At 50.7% G+C, this 18663-nt stretch overlaps 1 protein-coding gene across 1 annotated transcript; it reads left to right on the top strand.

Annotated features, from left to right (window-relative positions):
* Positions 1-9323: 9323 nt before the first annotated feature.
* S1PR1 (sphingosine-1-phosphate receptor 1) lies at positions 9324-16262 on the top strand. Its single transcript, XM_069641560.1, has 2 exons — positions 9324-9762; positions 12987-16262. The coding sequence occupies exon 2, from the start codon at positions 13112-13114 to the stop codon at positions 14246-14248; it is 1137 nt and encodes a 378-aa protein (XP_069497661.1). The 5' UTR covers positions 9324-9762; positions 12987-13111; the 3' UTR covers positions 14249-16262.
* Positions 16263-18663: the final 2401 nt, after the last annotated feature.

Genomic DNA, 18663 nt, shown 5'->3' with positions numbered 1-18663 from the left:
CATATATCCCTTTACCCAAATATTTCTTTGACCACCTGTTCAATGTTCCATGCCAAGGATCTCTTGAACCGATTCAAAATATTGTTTTGCAGTCTTTAGTTTTTCCAATAGGTGTGTGTTTGTGACCATTTTGCTCTGGTCTTGTGGGATTGATTGTGCACTCCCTGTACCTTTGCTGGTAGTTGCTGCTGCACCTACTTCTATCACTAGGACCGTGGTTCCGAGCCACGCTATCACATTCTGGGTGTGGGAGGAGGTGGGACCTACCCGTGTCCTTTTTGTGCCCTCCCCTCGACGGGTCCCTCTTTTTTCGCCACGTTCTTCCTCTGCTACACTCTGTCTGCTTATTGAATGTCCTCTGCATTCAGATTGCTGTCCGTGGTTCCCGGGTGTCTCTGGCTGCACTGGACCGATCGGTGAGTCTTTTCACGTGTTGCTGCTCGACCTGAATGCGGCTGCACTCTTGGTTCTCCCATCGCTTCGCCGTACCTCTTCGGTGAGTCGTTTTTCGCTTACTCGGTTTCTGCTGCTTTCTCTGATGTTTGCCTCTCTTCAAATTACCCGCCAATTGCACTGGAGTAAGATGAAACTTGCAGTGTTATAGCCGGGCAGAAAGTTTCTCTGAAAATGATTTTTTTCTGCTGCTGGAATTGCCATGGAGCCTAAGGAAAGCTCATGGTGGCGTACTTTACCAATTTTTCCGCTTTTCTCCTTCCAAAATATTCCTGCACTTAGTACCGGAGCAAGGTGAAGCTCATGGTATTTTAGCCGGGCAGAATACTATGCCTTTAACGTCTCTTCTCACGGGACGAATTTCACCGGAGCACGGCAAAGCTCACGGCAATGGGAAACAGGCCAATGTTTCAAAGAAAAATGTATCTTGTGTACGCAGACTACTTGTTTGGTGCTCCGTGCGGAGTCCCAAACAGGACTGTACTTCTCGGCTGCTTGTGCAGCTCCCTATATTGAGGATTACTAGCCTTAAGCTAGGTCTGCTTGTGTGGGGGCTCTGACAAGCCCCCAGCTGGCTAGCGCTGATAGCATCGGGGTCCTGCCAACGCTTCCTTTCAGCGGGTTTTCTTTTAAGCGGACCTTCAACGCCTGGTTTTGTTTCCTACCTGGGGGGTTCCTGCCTCCTGCCCTCCTGCCTTTGGTGCTTGTCACTTTCTCTTATTATGCATGGTCCCTTTGTTTTGCACATCCTGCCTGGCACCATGTGTCTGTGCGAAGGGCTGGGGGGATGCGTCGCACTTCCCCTGAGTTACCAGGTTGTCGCTTGTCATCCCTGCACGGGGACCCAAACAGTATAAGGAAGTTTGCTGTGTACTCAGCGTCTTCCTGCTCTTTTTCTTTATTTCTTTTGTGGTCTTTCTTACTATTGTCACTGCCATCGTTTGCTGTGCACTCAGCAGCATTGGTATTCTGCGAGCGGTGTTTGCCGTGTACGTGGCGTCACAGCTAAAACTCTATCGCAACGGAACATTGGCCTGTTCTGAGAAATCTCGCATTGCTTTGGGCAGAAGGAAACGGGCTATAACTTCCCCTCCGCTTTGCCTGAGGAAATCCGGCGGTGCCCTCGAGGGAAGACGAACATTTGTGCTGGCCTGGGAAGGTGTGGAATACACACCAAGCACCTGGGGAGTGAAGTGCTCCGCGGAAGAAACCTGGTGCCGCGGCGACTTGCTACATTCTTTCAAGTAAGTTTCAGCCGCGGTGCCGGGCATGCACAGCCCAAGGCTCGGCAAGCGAAAACGGACGCGTCGTTTAAATAAACAAGGCACGAAGCAGGGCTAGAGTTTTAGGGCTTCGCGAGCGGAAGCAGGCTCTGCACAAGCTGAAATTGACGCGTCGTTGGAAAACGAATTAGTCACGAAGCGGGGCTAATGTTTTGGCGGCAAGATACAAGCCTTTTAACTATAGGCACCATAGCGATGGAAGTATAGTGCAGGGCAGGGGGGTGCTGAACTGCATGAGCCAGGCCCGTTAGCACAGTCAAGCAGTGTTCTGACTCGTACCTTAAGGTTGCAGGGGTTTCAGCCTATTTTCCAGCTCCCACACTGTGAGCGTGCTTTAAGAAATCATTGCAAGTTAAGTTGCATGCCATAACAGTTTAGTGAGTTTGAAGCGCGGTTGCTGCGCGGGTTGGTAATAATGTTGCAGCACACCGCGTAAGAGCACCGAAGGTGGTAAGCACTGCATAAAGCCCTCTGTTTTTAAGGCTGCATAGATAGCACAGCAACTAGAGTCGCCCGCTTTGACATCTGTGCAGAGCCTACTGATGCAGTTTTGGAACACGCCAGGGACAAACTTAGCTTTTTAGCCTTCCGAGATCATAAATGAGCACACACATTGTGGGTAATAATAAGCAGCGCTGAAGTCTGTTAGCGCTATATAATTGCCCTAACTAGCATGTACAATTCCCTCATCTGCATTCAGCCACAGTGGCAGCTGGGGGGGGGGCATTTTTGAATAGGTCACGATGTTTCAAGAATAATTTTTGGAGGAAAGCAGGGCATAAGTGGGGGCATTTACAGCTAACAAACTTTCCAAGCATTTTTAGGGGAACTGGCCGTTAAAACTGGGAAAAGAAACATCAACGAAAAACAGTGCTGGGAATAGCACATCCTCCTCTCATGCTGACAAGCCAACCCTGGACAGTATACGGGTACAGTTTTAGGCAGTTACCCAAAACGGGGAACAAGAATGTGTGCTTCATAAAGTCACACAAAGTACAAATACTTTGAAAAACTATTGTCTCTTTTGCAAAACAGGAAACCAAATGGCTCCCAAACAGAAACTGCAGGAACCTTTAATCCCGCCACTGAAACCCAAATCGCCTCACCTACTGGCGGCACTAGAGGCAGCAGAACACTATGGTTGGGTCTGGGTCAGAGAGAATCTATATGGCCTGCCGAAGGAAGGGGTGCCCATGCCGCCCGGCCGCGAAGAGAATCCCATGCCGCCAGAGAGAAGGAAATCCGCAGAGGGCTCAGGAAAAGGTAATAAAGGGGTAATGTCAAAACTATACGGAAACCTGAGTGTGATGCAACAAATGTTACTCGAAATTAGGGGGGAACAACAACTCTCCAAAGACACAAATGGGCCACCAACCCCCAACGTACCGGTGGAACCCATAATAGTTGCAGATCCCCCCCACATTATTGCCAACAGCTGTAGCCCCCGCAAATCCAATAACAGCTCTGACCCATACAACAACAGCCCCACCGATGCTAGCAGCCATAGGTACAAATGCACCCATGGTGGCAACAGCAGCACCAGACCTGGCAGGTGCACTAAAAGCATGGACAGCCCCCAATACAAGCATACCAGGGCAGCTAGAAACAGCGCATCTGATATTCTGATGATCAGCACCGCCCAACTGGACCTTAAGTTTAAATCTTTTCATACAGAAATTCTCAATAGATACAAAAGATGTCTAGCATGGAACATTGACATTACGATCAAAGAGGCTATATGTGTAAAAGAGTTTATCGAAATCTTTTCACTTATAGAAGCCCAACGCAAGGGGAGGGATGCTTTTAGGGATCCTAAAAAAATAGAGGAAAAGGCGATAGCCTTAAATGCCCAGGTAGAACAAAACTGGGACAATTGGTTGAAATCCTTTGCCATTTTAGCCACCATATACCTCAAAATATTTCCCGGTGATGGTGCCAAACTATGGGCTTACATGGACAAGGTCAGAGAAGTTAAAATTGCACAAAAGGGTAAAAGCTGGTTGGCATATGATATTAGATTCAGACGGAGTATGTCAGAGAGGCCAGCCATAGAATGTGATGAGGTGCAGAATGATTTACACATATTAAATGCCGAGCCTCCATCGGAAGAGGAGGCTGCCCAAGCTACTTCCAAAACCAATAGAAATTCACAAGGGCACAGAAGTGCTGACAATGAAATAAGAAAGGGGAACAGCCCTTTCGGAGAAACCAGCCATGGGCGGCGAAGTCAAATGCCCACAGACAGAACAAAAGCCAGCACGCTTCCAAAGACAATATTCCATGCAGAAACTTTAGCAAAAACCTATGCACTTGGGGGAAGGATTGTTGGTATAAGCACACCTGCACCAACTGCAACAGCGATCACCCAGCTGTCAATTGCACGCAGCTCCCATCCAAAAATACAAAAGATTAGCAACAACCCGGTCCAGCCAACAACAGACTACCAGCCAAACATACAGCTGATTGGTGATAACATAGCACATCCAGTGTCAGAACCAGGCAGAACCCCCATCAACCCTAACAATTTCAGCAATGCATTAATGAGCTATCCGGATAGGGAAACCAGCATGGCTATCCAGCAGGGTTTCAAATTGGGTTTTGTCATTGCTTTTATGGGAACAGGGTCCTGTAATATCCCAAGAAACCTAAAGTCTGCCAGGGACAACCCAGAAATGGTGAAAAACAAAATAGAGAAAGAGTTACGCCTTGGCAGGATTGCAGCGCCATGGGATGCCATGTCTTTTTCAGAATACCTAGTGTCGCCCCTAGGCCTGGTTCCCAAAAAAGAACCTGGTAGAATGAGGTTAATTCACCACCTGTCCTATCCTAACGGCCAATCAATGAACGACGGCATCCCCCACACTGAATCTGCAGTTTCCTACACGCATTTCCAAGAAGCAGTGATACTTATACAGGACTGTGGTAGGAATGCCCTTATGGCCAAACTTGACATTGAATCTGCTTTCAGACTCCTACCAGTTCACCCAGTTTCACAGCAATAGCTAGGGTTTACCTTCGAAAATAATGTCGACAGATGCCTCCCCATGGGGTGTGCAGTGTCTTGCGCCCTATTTGAGCAGTTCACCTCATTTTTTCAGTGGGCATTTAAGAAACAACTACCAGGGGCCAAGGTAGTCCATTACCTCGACCACTTCATGGTAATAGGACCAGCGGACTCAGGAGAATGCAAGAGGGCCCTGGCAGAGTTGGAAAGGATGGCCGCCCAATGGGGCATCCCTTTGGCACCAGAGAAGACAACCAAGCCATCCACAAGCATTATCTTTCTGGGTATAGAGATAGACTCTGCAGTGGGGGGTATGCAGAATCCGACAAACCAAGGTAGCAGAACTCCTGAGGAAAATCCAAGAATTAAGCACCAAGAACATAGGCACAGTAAGAGAAATTCAATCACTGGCAGGCAGTCTCAACTTTGCAGCCATAATCATCCCACAAGGGAGGGTATTTGCCAGAAGCCTGGAATTTAAGACCAAGACATGCACCAAACCCCACCTACATACCCGGCTGGGCAAAGAGGTGAAAGAGAACCTAAAAGTATGGATGAATTTCCTAAAAACCTTCAACGGGACCACACTTTGGCACGCGCCATTGAACACATGGGCAAAAAGGGTCCTCTTCACAGATGCAGCTTGACTAAGGGTTTTGGGGCTATATTAGACACGGAGTGGGTGGCTGGGGAGTGGCCCAAGTCATGGCAAACGGCAGGGTGGACAAAGAACATCACCCTGCTGGAAATATTTCCCATCTAGCTAACCATACGCATCTGGGGCAAGCGGCTGGCTAACATGAAACTTTTGGTTTGGTGTACAACATGGCGGTAGTAGGCATCATGAACAGAAGAACCACAAAATGCCAGCTAGTGCTTAAAGTCCTACGAGCCATTACAGCAGTCACTCTGCAAGAAAACATTGTTGTCAAAGCCAAGCATATCACTGGAGCAGATAATAACATTGCAGACGCCTTATCTCGCTTTCAGTGGACAAGATTCCGGGAGCTAGCACCACATGCCCAGGAACGGATGACGGTAATACCGGTGGACGGTTGGTCGATAATGGGAAACTGAAAGGGATCGCATCAACGCCATCGCCAGAGGGCCAAGGCCGGGATGCACAACAAAGACCAGGCACCTCAAAAACAGGTGTCAGCAGTTTGCTGCCAACAGGAAACCAGAACCCTGCCACTGGGTTCCTAGCAGAGATGGCAGAGAAAGCGCTGGCAAGCACCACCACAGCCCAGTACAGTAAGTGCTTGAAAACAGTTTTTAGAGCACCAGGTCTGAATCATGTAGAATGAATAACTATAAAAGATATAGAAATCTTTTTGAAGTGGGCACACGATCAGGGGTTTAAAAAAGATTGGGCAAAAAGACACCTGGTAGCGATATCTTATTTCTCAAAGCTACGGGGTGACTCAGATCCGACTCAGAGCGCTTTAATCTCATATGCAATGAAAGGCTGGGGCAAAATGGAGGGACCCCAGGTAGACACCCACCGCCCTTTAAATTTTGACAAGCTGGTAATAATATCCAACCTACTAGAAAACATATGTTTTCATCCGTACAAGATTTTATTATTTAAAACAGCATTTTTTCTGGCATACTTTGGGGCATTTCAAATAGGAGAGCTCATCGCATCCAGCACCACGGCCAACAATGGCTTGGGCATCATGGAGACCAGGGTTAGACAGGACAGCGTCAACATAGAGATACAGCAGTCAAAAACTGGGGCCAAAAGAACAATTAACATGTGTTATATTGACGATGCGCCAAATTGTCCGGTATGCATCCCTAATCTCTATTATGCACAAAGGTCCAAAGTTGGCGGAAGATTTTTAATTCATAGAGACTCCTCAGCACTAAGCGGCTATCAATTTATGGGGGTGCTGACAAAAGCGATCAGCAAAGCGGGATGGGATCCAAAGGTCTTCGGCGCCCACTCTTTTAGGATTGGGGCCTCAACCGCTGCATGGCAGGGAGGGTTGAACACCCAGCAACTTAAGAGCATAGGGGGGTGGAAGCCAGATTGTTACAAAAGATACATCAGACCAGAACTAATATAGTTCCTTTCACCTCCCCCCTTTTTTCTCTCTTCCCCGCAACCCTTATAGACACCAGATGGACGAAAGACCCTGCTGCGATCAGCATGGATAGTGGGACACTCGTTCGTGTTCAGGACAGGGCGATGGGCTGAAGAAACCAAGGAGGGCCCTCCATTTAGAAACACCATTGCATCCTGGTGGGGTTACAGAGGCCTCCTATGGGCAGACATCCATGACAAACTTGCAGACCTGGTTGCATACAGGGACCCGCCGGAATTCCTGATATTACACCTAGGGGGCAACGATCTGGTGTCTGTAGGAAGAAAAAATGTATACGAGGAAATCTGTGCCTCATTATCAGGCATTTCTCACACTTGGAGGGACACAGAAATGTATTTCTCATCAATCCTGCCTAGATGAAAATGGCAAGGGGCCATCTGCTACAAGGCAGTGGACATTTCCAGAAGGAAATTGAACAGAGGGGTTGAGAAATTATGCTTAGCCAAGGGCCTGGGGTTTATAAAACATCAATCCATAACATTAGGGGACCCCGACCTTTTTCACAAGGACGGCGCCCAACTATCAGTACAGGGCATGGAACATGTCTTCAGAGAAATCTCTTCCACTTTAGCCAACAGGGGCTGCAAGTAACAAACTTTTGGGGGAACACAGATAGCCGAGTACCTGCCCGTGTTTGGCGGCACGGGCCAGAGGGGGTGACCTCTAGACCCGGTTCCCAAAAGGATGATATAATTATGATATATGAATATTGTTTATGTTCCCATAACCATATCTGTATCAATAAAACCTACGGTCTTGTATTGCCAACACTTGACCAAATTGTTGTGGTGTAATATTTCATGGGGAGGGCAAGGGCCGTCAGGTATGATGCACGCACCGCACAACTACATATGTAAGTCTGCTGCATATGGGTTCAACAGTTATGGGCAAGGCCGCCGGGCTGCCCCAGGTGAGGCCAGGTAACTGTTGATACATGGCAGCAGGGTCAAGAGAGGGGCAGCAGCCCTCCTACAGGGTCAGTGCCCCTCTCTGCCCCGCGGATAAGGGAGGCAGTCAGCAGGGCCTGGCACATCAAAGCGGAAGGGTCAGCTAATATAAATACCTCACGCTTCCAGGAGAATATATGGGTGCATTGCATCTAGGAGACCCAGGATACCAGGCAGGGAAGTACAAAGGGATCCCCCAACCCCTCTGGGGCAGAGGGGGCCCAATTAGTCAGCTTCAGGCTGGCCTGGGGGGTCGGTGCACAGCCCCCCCCCCCACACTACAAAGACCCAGGGCCTGTTCTGGGCCCTATATAATGAGCTACTTGCAGCTCCAAAAGACACAAACCGTTTGTTGTCCCTGCACGGGGACCCAAACAGTATAGGGAAGTGCGCTGTGCACTCAGCTCTTTTTCTTTTCCACAAAAACTCTCCCACCACAGAAAAGGGGGAGAAGAACAATGGAAAGAAACTCAGGCTACTGTACGGTGACCACAACAACTCACGGGACAAGAAAGGCAGCACGGGCCAGAGGGGGTGACCTCTGGATCCGGTGCTCAAAAGGATGATGTAATTATGATATATGAATATTGTTTATGTTCCCATAACCATATCTGTATCAATAAAACCTACGGCCTTGTAAGTCTGCTGCATATGGGTTCAACAGTTACTGGGGTGGCCTTATTGTTTTCGGGCAGGGTCAGGATTAGTGTTCTTGACGGTTTGTTTGCTTGTTAGGGTGGGTGTTGGCCAGGGATCTGCAACCTGTGGCTCTCCAGATTGCGACTCCAATCTAGGTCGCTCGTCAGCATTGTCAAGTATGGGAATTGCCGTACAAAAACAGATGGGGGAGGGAGGCAGGTTCAAGGCCCCAGACCGTAAGGAGATCCTCCAGGTTTGAGTTTGTGAGATTGGACCTTTCTCAAGAAAGTGTTCTTTTCTACACTAACAGTGCAGTGTGTGTGTTTATGGTTTCCAAAACAATGGCACACTGGGCAGACAGTGTGACTTACATGTGAAGAAGGTGTCGTTATAACCACCTGAGGGGGGCACCGCGAGGGCCAAGTTTGGGGAATAGATTTCCTGCTGTATTTACAAGGTAAAAGGCCTCATTTCGTATGGGAGACAAAGAGGACTACGATGGAACATTGCCAGAAACGATGGCTGTCTTTTGTCAAACATACTACAGTAGACGCCACTTGGGGGTAGTATGTGTGGAGGTCCCCGCGCGCCGAGGGAAGGCTCCCCAGCACCCTGGAGAGGGTTCAACCCGCCCGCGGTTTCCCAGAGGTCAGAGCCGCGCGTAGACCCCAGAATCCCAGGAAGCCTCCCCCTCGCCCCCCGCCCCCCTCAGCCCCTTTGTCTGGGGTTCTTCACAGCCATCCCACATGAATCACTGCTGCCGAGCGCTGAATGAGGAGCGGGGAGAGAGGGGGGCTGGGATTCCTCCGCAAGCCCACTCCGGGGCTCACTGACTGTGCCAGAGCCTGGCTGAAAGCGCCCACCCCCGACCCCGGGCCTCGGGGTCCTGCCAACGCTTCCTTTCAGCCGGCTTTCTTTTAAGCGGGCCTTCATCGCCTGGTTCGGTTCCCAGGGCAGGAGCCGCACGGGGGACACTCTCACTGCTGCTGCCAACCGTTCGCCCAGGAATAAGAGGGGCGCATTCGGGGGACACGCTCGCGGTGCCCCCAGACCACTGGAGGGGATTCCGAAACTTTGGGCGAGGTGTCTCTCGTGGATTGACAGAAAGCCCTGTGGCAGCTGCGCGCAGGGAGGAAACCGGCGGCGGCTGAGGGAGATAGGAAGGGTGGAGGCCACACTGAGAGGAAATGTGTTTATAAAGTCAAGCCAGTCCCCCTCCAGCAGCAGCGCGGCTCAGCGCCTACACACACCGACCTGGGAGCCGAGCGCAGCGCCCTGGACACTCATCCCAAGAGCATCCTCGACTCGGCACCTGAGACTGCAAGGTGAGGCCCGCGGCACCCACGGCACGCCCGCACTGGCGGCTCACACGCGCACCCTCACAGGGAACCACGGCACGCCCGCACTGGCGGCTCACACGCGCGCAGTGCCACGCACACCCTCACAGGGAACCACGGCGCGCCTGCACTGGCGGCTCACACGCACGCGGTGCCACGCACACCCTCACAGGGAACCGCGGCGCGCCTGCTCTGGCGGCTCACACGCACACCCTCACAGGGAACCACGGCACGCCTGCACTGGCGGCTCACACGCGCGCAGTGTCACGCACACCCCCACAGGGAACCACGGCGCGCCTACACTGGCGGCTCACACGCGCACCCTCACAGCGAACCACGGCACGCCTGCACTGGCTGGTCACACGCCCGCAGTGCCACGCACACCCTCACAGCTTGCAGCATAGGGCAAACGCATTGCCCATCCTTATCCTGGCACACCTAGACTATGCCAGCCATTCATGGGCAGGGGGCCTCGTGGTGGGAAGCACGGCATACCCTCACTGGCGGCACACACGCACAGGCTGCAGTCTAGGGCAAAGTTGCGTTACTCCGAGAGACGCGTTGCCCATCCTTATCCTGGCACACCTAGACTATGCCACCCTTTCATGGGCAGGGGACCTCAAGGTGGGAACCACGGCATACCTGCACTGGCGGCAGTCTATGACAAAGAGGCGCCCCTTAGAGAAACGCACGGCCCATCCTTATCGCTGGTACTCCTAGACTATGCCACCCTTTTATGAGCAGGAGACCTCAAGGTGCGACCCACCGCCTGCCTGTATTGGCGGCTCACACGCCCGCACACCTTCACAGGCTGCAGCCTGGGGCAAAGTGGCGTTCCCCCGAGAAACGCATTGCCCATCCTTATCGCGGGCAGCGGACCTCAAGGGTGGAACCACGCCATGCCCACACTGGCACCCCACACATGAGCACACGCTCACAGGTTGCAGCCTAGGGGAAAGTGACATCCGTCAAAGCAGTGCTTTGCCTGTCTTTATTGCTGGCCCACCTAGGCATGCCACCCTTACACAGCCAGCTGTATGCCCGTACCAGAAGGGGAGCTCGCACACAAGCAACTGCTGCAACCTCGAGTCGGGCAGAGTGGCAGCGCTGAGAGCAGCGAGCACCCACACCCCGGGGATCCGTCCCTTCTGCGGGCACCTGGGACAGCAAGCGGTGCAGTGGAGGGAGGCGGGGGGCGTAGCACACATGCACACCCTCGCCAGCTGCCAGGGGGAAGCCCGGGAGATGAGCACTGCTCGCCCACGTCTCGAGCACCTCCAGGTATCCCCATGCCCCGGAGACCTGGCGCTGCAGAGTGTGGCCCACGGCGCGTGCTGCACTCAGAGGGTCCACCCCCCCCCCCCCCCCCGCTAACAGAGGGCTTTCTGAGCGAGGCCCCTCGCGGAACTACAGAGTGTACAGGTTGCCCTCTCGGCTCCTGAGCTACTGCGATCCCGCCAGAACACCCCGCCAGCTCTTCTCGGCTCCCTTTAATCACGTTACCGCATTTGAGGCGTCTTTTTTTCTGGGCGTTGTTGAATCTAATATTTCCAAACGTCTTCTCTGCCCTGCATTTATCCTGACGGTGCCGTGTGTGGAACTTCGTGCCACTTGCCTTGTATCGGTGTGGAACTTCGCACCGCATTGGCCGCGGATGTATGCACGGTGGCACTGAGCTGTGTGCAGTGATCGTTTTAGTTCAGGACCGGGTCGTCCCGTGGAACGACATATTTGCCCACCATGGCCCCCTCCGGTTAAGCAAGCCCGGCGGGGGTTCCCTCTGTGCCAGTGGTCACGGGAAACCATGTTTATGGGATTTTTTTTTCTCGCGCACTTCTGTGTAAGGGTCCCGTGCAGGACTTTCACAAATGGGGGGCAACTTGATGGCATGGGCATCACACTGGATTGGCACAGCATGCATCACTTCTCACTGCATGCGTATGGGTAAACGCAGCCCGGGAGAGATTCGGGCGTTCTGCACTGCACCTGTATACTTCGATGGGTGCATGTCATATTTTGGTGTCTGTCCTGCTATCCCCCCTCCCCCCCCAATACAGTGGGCGCGATTTCATACGTCTCATTCGCGCCTCCAACAACCCCCATCCTCCCAATCCACCTTTTGAGTAATATTAGTGGCAGGTGGCATTTGAACACATTTATTTATTTATTCACATTTATATAGCGCGCAGCAGCCCAAAGGCATCGCGGCGCTGTACATACACCTAACAACAAAATAAAACTGCAGGCTCATTACAGGTGCAGGAAACTCATTTATTACAGCTCGGTGGGACAAAATACACGCCCACCTCGTCATTTGCACATGCTTTACACTACACACATCGCCATGGAAATATGTTGAGCAATTAGTCATGTAGATTGATGTGAGCCTAACAGTCCCCCTTGGGTTTTAAAGACACAGGCATTATTTCCCAAAGCTTGCAGCTTTATGCACCCTTCTCACTCTGATCACCCCCATTCACATTTGTTAAGGGACGCAAGTCGCTGCTAACGGCCGCCGCCCCTCTCATCAGCACCTAATGGCTCCCATTGTAAAACTCTGTGAACACAGAGCAACGTGCCGGGCTCTAAGGAGCGCTGCTTTGCTGCTCTCCCCCGTTGGGCACCCTCATTGACATTGAAGGAAAAGTGCCCTGCTGCCAGGGCAATACGAGTGCTGCCAGGCACCCTCATTGTCCCGGTCTGGCTATTGAAAGACCCCCCACCCCCTCCTACTGGAAAACGGGGGTATGCGGTTCGAAATCCAGCTCGCCATCCAATAGGGATCTTCAGCAAAAGCATCCCTGACGATTTCACATTCGCACTGTAAACAGTGGGCAGTGGGCACCCATGCAAGTATTTTCTGTAATCCCTTTGTTGAGTGGCTATTTTTGGTTGCGGATAAATGCGTTATTTGAGGTGGGTGTAAACTGCGTCCTTGCCCTGAAGGAAGCAACTGCCAAGGGGCTAACATAAACCTGCACACATGCTATCCCATTCCCGGTTGTTCACTTCCGGGTCGAGACCGCTGAGCAAGGCCTGAGCAGGCCTGTGTACTCTGCATTTCCCGCGCCCCAAACTTGCATGCTTCCAAAGGTGTTTCTCCAAATGCCAGGCCTCTCCTCCACTTAAGAGCGTGAGAATATGCGGAGCCGTGCGCATTGTAAATTCAACCATTTGCCACATGTGCTCTAACACATGATTTCTCGTTTTAGAGCGGGGAGAGGACACAACAGAATATAACGGTGTTCGGCGACCCCGCGGCTCTGCCGGCTCCACTGAAGATCGACAGCGGCTCGACGGCGCCACCTGGTGGCTTGAGTGCAGAACCAGCGAGTCCATGGCTCCCGCGGACATGACGCCGATGCGAGTGGCGCGCAGCCTCCTCAAGGACTACACCAACTATGAAATAATCACGCATTACAACTACACCGGCAAGCTCAAGTCCAGCGCGGACGGCGGGGTGAAGGCCACGTCCGTCCTCTTCATCATTGTCTGCTGCTTCATCATCATGGAGAACGTGCTGGTCCTGCTGACCATCTGGAGGACCAAGAAATTCCATAGGCCCATGTACTACTTCATGGGGAACCTGGCCCTCTCCGACCTCCTGGCCGGGGCCGTGTACACTGCTAATATCCTACTGTCCGGGCGCAACACGTATAAACTGACTTCTGCCCAGTGGATGGTCAGAGAAGGCAGCATGTTCATGGCCTTGTCGGCCTCCGTCTTTAGCCTGCTGGCTATTGCCATAGAGCGCTACATCACCATGCTGAAAATGAAGCTCCACAACGGGAGCAACAGCTGCAGGTCTTTCCTTCTGATAAGCGGCTGCTGGGTGGTGTCCGTGATCCTTGGAGGGCTCCCTATCATGGGGTGGAACTGCATCGGGGCCCTGGAATATTGCTCCACTGTGCTCCCGCTCTACCACAAGCATTACCTGCTCTTCTGCACCACCGTCTTCAGCCTGCTGCTCATGTCCATTGTCATCCTCTACGCCCGCATCTACCACTTGGTCAGGACTCGGAGCCGCCGCCTCACTTTCAGGAAGAACTCGGTCAAGTCGAGCCGGAGCTCCGAAAAGTCCATCGCCCTACTGAAAACGGTGATCATTGTACTGAGCGCGTTCATCGTTTGCTGGTCCCCCCTCTTCATCCTGCTCCTGTTGGACGTGGGTTGCGAGGTGAAGACCTGCGAGGTCCTGTTCCGAGCGGAGTACTTCCTGGCGGTGGCCGTGCTCAACTCTGCCACCAACCCTATCATCTACACCCTGACCAACAAGGAGATGCGTAGGGCCTTCATTAAGATGGTCTCCTGTGACTGGTCTGCCTTGTGCTCGGGGCCCATGTTCAAGAGACCCATTCTCACTGGCGTGGAGTTCAGCAGGACTAAGTCTGACAACTCTGCCCACCCTCAGAAGGAGGAGGGGGAGAACCATGAGACTATAATGTCTTCGGGCAACGTGACCTCCTCCTCTTGAAACATCTCGCGCGTTGGCAAACTCTGAAGAGAACCGCTGGCTTGCTTCAAGAATGCTACTCTAGCCTGTATCAGGACATGTAGCACTCATGTTGGAATGGCTTCGGAGTACAGAAAGCATGGCGTCCATGGACAAGATTGGAATGTCCTGGAATATATTTTGTTTTCTGGGAAACCTGTCAGACTTGCACCACGAACGGAGGGAGGCCCAATGAGGTCTTCCCTGCATGCACTGTGACCTCTACCCGAAGGGAAGGTGGAGGACTGTGAACAGCCTTTTTTTCGTTGTGGAAGATTTTGCCCTAGTGACCACCAGCAGTTGCACTGACCTAGAGCCTCGAGGGACAGAGTCCTTAGGCTATGTTGGTGTACCACATGGACGGTCGTATCTGTTCCACCGGACACGGTGCTTGCCAAAGGATGGGTTGTATTCTGTACCTTTGAAACTAAGCGAACTTTTTGTCCTGTGTTGGTAGTATTACAAGCTGTGGTGATCAGAGCTTTCTCCGATTGTCCAGCTGAATGGGTCTGTGTTGGAGTTCACCAGACATGCATACAGGAACACTGTACACGTGTACACATAATTGGCGATTCCAGAGATTATAGTTTCTGGTGTATGTAGGGAGTTTTTCCTTACATTAGAGTTGGCCGCCGACAGATACATTTTGGGGACCACAGATCCAAATCGGGGGAGGGCTTAAGATGAGCTCTAAGGGGCTGGCAAGTGAAGTATTCTGCTCAGAGGTGCCTATGAAAACAGTGGTGTGCTAATACATGACGCATTCCAACTGAAATATGTGTCATATATAAAACGCTGTCATTCTTTTTAAATATTGACGTCAAACTGCATGCCTTTCGTGCATTGCTTTCCAGCTGAAGCCCCAAATTGCATGTAGCCCCATGGCATATGTTACACCTCATTCAGTGTTGACTTTCAATCAAAAAGCGCTTTGCATGCTGGGATTTGCAGTTTTCAATTTCCCATCCTGACAGAAGCACTGCACAAAGAGCCGCTGGCTAAAAAGCCAGACTTGGCAAAAGTCATAGCTCAGGCAGACTATGGGTGCCTCTCCCCATATCACACCCTTCTCTTGCTTCACCTCAACCTCGGCCCCATGGCCAACTCAGTTCCGGCCCACCAACCTATGCACCACTGAGAGTCCATTTTGTTTTGCTTCAGTGTCCATATGTGCGATGGATGCAGAGTGCGAGCCAGAGTAGAGCTTTCAAAGCACTTGCACAGTAGCTGGGCACAAAGTTTTAGTGTGCAGCAGACTGTGACTGACGTATGTGGTGTTTTATTAATAAACTGCGTCTCAAGTTGGTAGTGATTGGCAGCTCTGCGTACAGTACAACACCCCAGAGTTTCACGTTGCTCGCAATCATGGCCACTTCAGCAGAAGGCAATAGTCGATCGATAAACACAATCTTCCCTAAGAAGATATGTTCCTTGTTTTGACGAATGCCCAATTGAAGCCTAAATAATGTGGAAAGTATGAAAAATGAAGAAAAAAAAAACTACAGTTGCATAGACAAGAGAAAGCAATATAGCAGTAGTTGTGAGGACACTCCAAGGCACTTACCTAACACAACACAGCACAGCTTTCAGCACTTAAAGATTGGTCTGTGCCACAGCGGGGCGGTCGCCATTTCAGCTGCGTGGTTGCGCTCCCTAACTCTGAGGCCTACGTACTGCCTATATTCTTTGAATGTATTGGCCGCAGATTCAGTGTTAATACCGTATTTAATGCAGCATATTTAAAGTTGTGGGGCGACCAGGCAGCGGATACAGTACATGGCGTGGGTATGTCATTAATGCACAGTTCATTGACGAAACCTAGACATTTTGTTTTTGTAGGCACGTTACTGCATTTGTAGGGGTATTTTGAGTGCAATTAAACTGAGATCTGTTCTTCTAGTTTACATAATAGTATTTAAATGTTCCTTACTTTTTACTCTATAATTTGCACACAGCATTATTGACTTTTACAACTTAATAAACTGTTTTTTTTATTTTAACAAAACAATGCCCTTGTGGTCTCTTGGTCGCCTTGGACTGCTGCTGGCGGTGCAGCATGGGCAGGGAGTGAGCTGTGGGTTGGGTGTTTACACTGCTTGGGCGCGGTTCCTGGGTTACCTCTGAACTGCTGTGTGGTTACATCGAAAGTGGTCACAGAGCAAGTGAGGTGACTGGAAATGGAACCTGAACACTGACTGCAAGTCACTGATTAGGCTGTTCGTCTCCAGTCGAATGGCAGAATGCGTATCTTTGAATTACATGAGAACTTTTCTTGCATGTCTGGGAGTCCTGCCTAGGACATCTTTGCTCATATTTGCTGAGAAGAACAGTGAGGACCAATGCACGTAGTCTTTACTGGGACACAGTGCGCCTCTTTACGAGAATGGTGTTCCGGGTATCGGGACCGGGTTCCCTGAATGGGGAAATACCGGGCCATTCCGACCTAGGAGGGCCCGGTATTTCCCCATTCAAGGGACCCGGACCCGGTACATCCCCATTCCTATTTGGGCCTGTTGTTAGCATGCTGGCCCGCTCGCGGGACCGCTAAGGACGTCTGGTAAAAACCAGGCGTCCTGAGCGGGTCCCACGAGCGGACCTCGTAATGAGGCGGTAATGGGTTAACGGCGCCGGCAGCTCTACGGGCGCCGTTAACCCCCTACCGCCAGGGTCGTAATGAGGCCCAGTGTGTTTGCAGTGCTGAGCCATTTATCAGGCTAACTTATTTATGCATGTGGTTGCTTTCTTTCTGTACCACATGGACCTTCCTTACTAACTTGTTTTACTCTCTCTACATGTGGATATCGCACACTTCTATTTTATGTGTTGGGCGAGCTTATTTCTGTGTTACATGTTGGGAGAGCTTAGATACTTAATTCTCAAAGGATGTCTTTGCACTGGGGACTCTGGCATGATCACATAGCTGGTCAGATAGCACAGCGAGTTGAGCGCTCGTTCTAACATCCGTGTGCAGCCTACTGACACAGTTTCGAATCCTGGCAGGGCCAACAAAGCCTGTTTGTCCTTCTGAGGTCGATACATTGAGTACCACACAGTGGGATAATTACAACAACTGTTATCGCATGCTCAGTTACCTGCGGGTTTGTAGCACTATATAAACACTAGTTATTATTATGATCGCACGGAGACCTAGTTCCCCAGAAACAAGATGCGGTATAACCGTAGAATGCCACTGGAGTGGCAGATGTTGATCTAAATCTTCAGACTGTCCAAATTAGTATTTATGTGTCACGGTTACAAACAATTTAATGCTAGAGTGTTGTAAAAAAATAAATGTGCACCAAGTCCACTGTGTAGTATGTACTTAGTGATTCAAGCATACAGCCGTTTTATCATGGACATATCGTCAAATATAAAAATCCACAGTGATTATGTTCCCCAAATGCTCTTTGATTTCATGCAATACCACCAGGAACCTTCATTGGTTCTATTTGTCCCCTTTCCTTGTCTCACAGGGGTATTTCGAAAGAGGATAATATGACTGTACCAGGCTGTCCATCTCAGAATGATAACAGTGTATCAGGAAACATATCATGGGTATGCTAGGTGTTGAAAATGAAGTGATCATTAGAACTGAACGTTGTGCCTTTTTTAAAAGCCACTTTGTAATGTTAGTACCAATAACATAACTTTCTTTTTTCAACCGCTTCTTTTGCTAAAGAGCATAGCACTCCATTGACCCAAGATATCTGTCTTTTTCCTCTGGTGACATTGTCAACAAGGCCAGGGTGGCTCTGGCAAACATGCATCTGGCAGAGGGAGGGTGGGGGGGGGGAAGAGAGAGAGAGAGAGAGAGAGAGAGAATCTTTTTTCTGCAATGTAACTAAAATAGATTTTTTTCACTATTATTTATTAGATTTGGAAACACATTTACGAATTAATGTATTGTTTAACAGTATACACTCTTACACAGAAAGCCAGGCCGACTAAATCACGTACACAAATACATTACAAGCGCAGAATGACACATATTCTGCAAGATCGCAACAGATGCGCTACAATAATACGTCGCATAATGTAGTGTTTTAACGTCCGCCATTTTGCTTTGGTGTCTAAAAGGCTGCTGTTTGGAATCTAGCGGGTCCCCGCCCTGGCATGCAGCAGCGAGTTACCTTATACAGTATGCAGTCTACCATTCCTTTGTAACCCAAGTGTGGGAAAGCGGCGCTTGCTCACCGAGGAAGTCTTGAGGTCATAACCCACGATTTCCTGGAGGAAATTCCCCAAATGCCCCGAAGACAAAGGAATGGAAAGGCTGGAATGCCTCCCCTTCTATCTGCACACGAGGAAGTGATGACTTCATCCAGGCTCACTTCCTGAGCCCTAATGGCTGCGAAGACAAGACGTGTGCGCGCGTGACGCACATGACCAGCCTGTGT

This window comes from Ambystoma mexicanum, chromosome 1q (assembly GCF_040938575.1).
Source record: "Ambystoma mexicanum isolate Mex_15411 chromosome 1q, UKY_AmexF1_1, whole genome shotgun sequence".
Lineage (NCBI taxonomy): Eukaryota > Metazoa > Chordata > Amphibia > Caudata > Ambystomatidae > Ambystoma > Ambystoma mexicanum.
The sequence above is the reverse complement of the archived record's forward strand: the minus strand, read 5'-3'. Positions and strand labels throughout refer to the sequence as shown.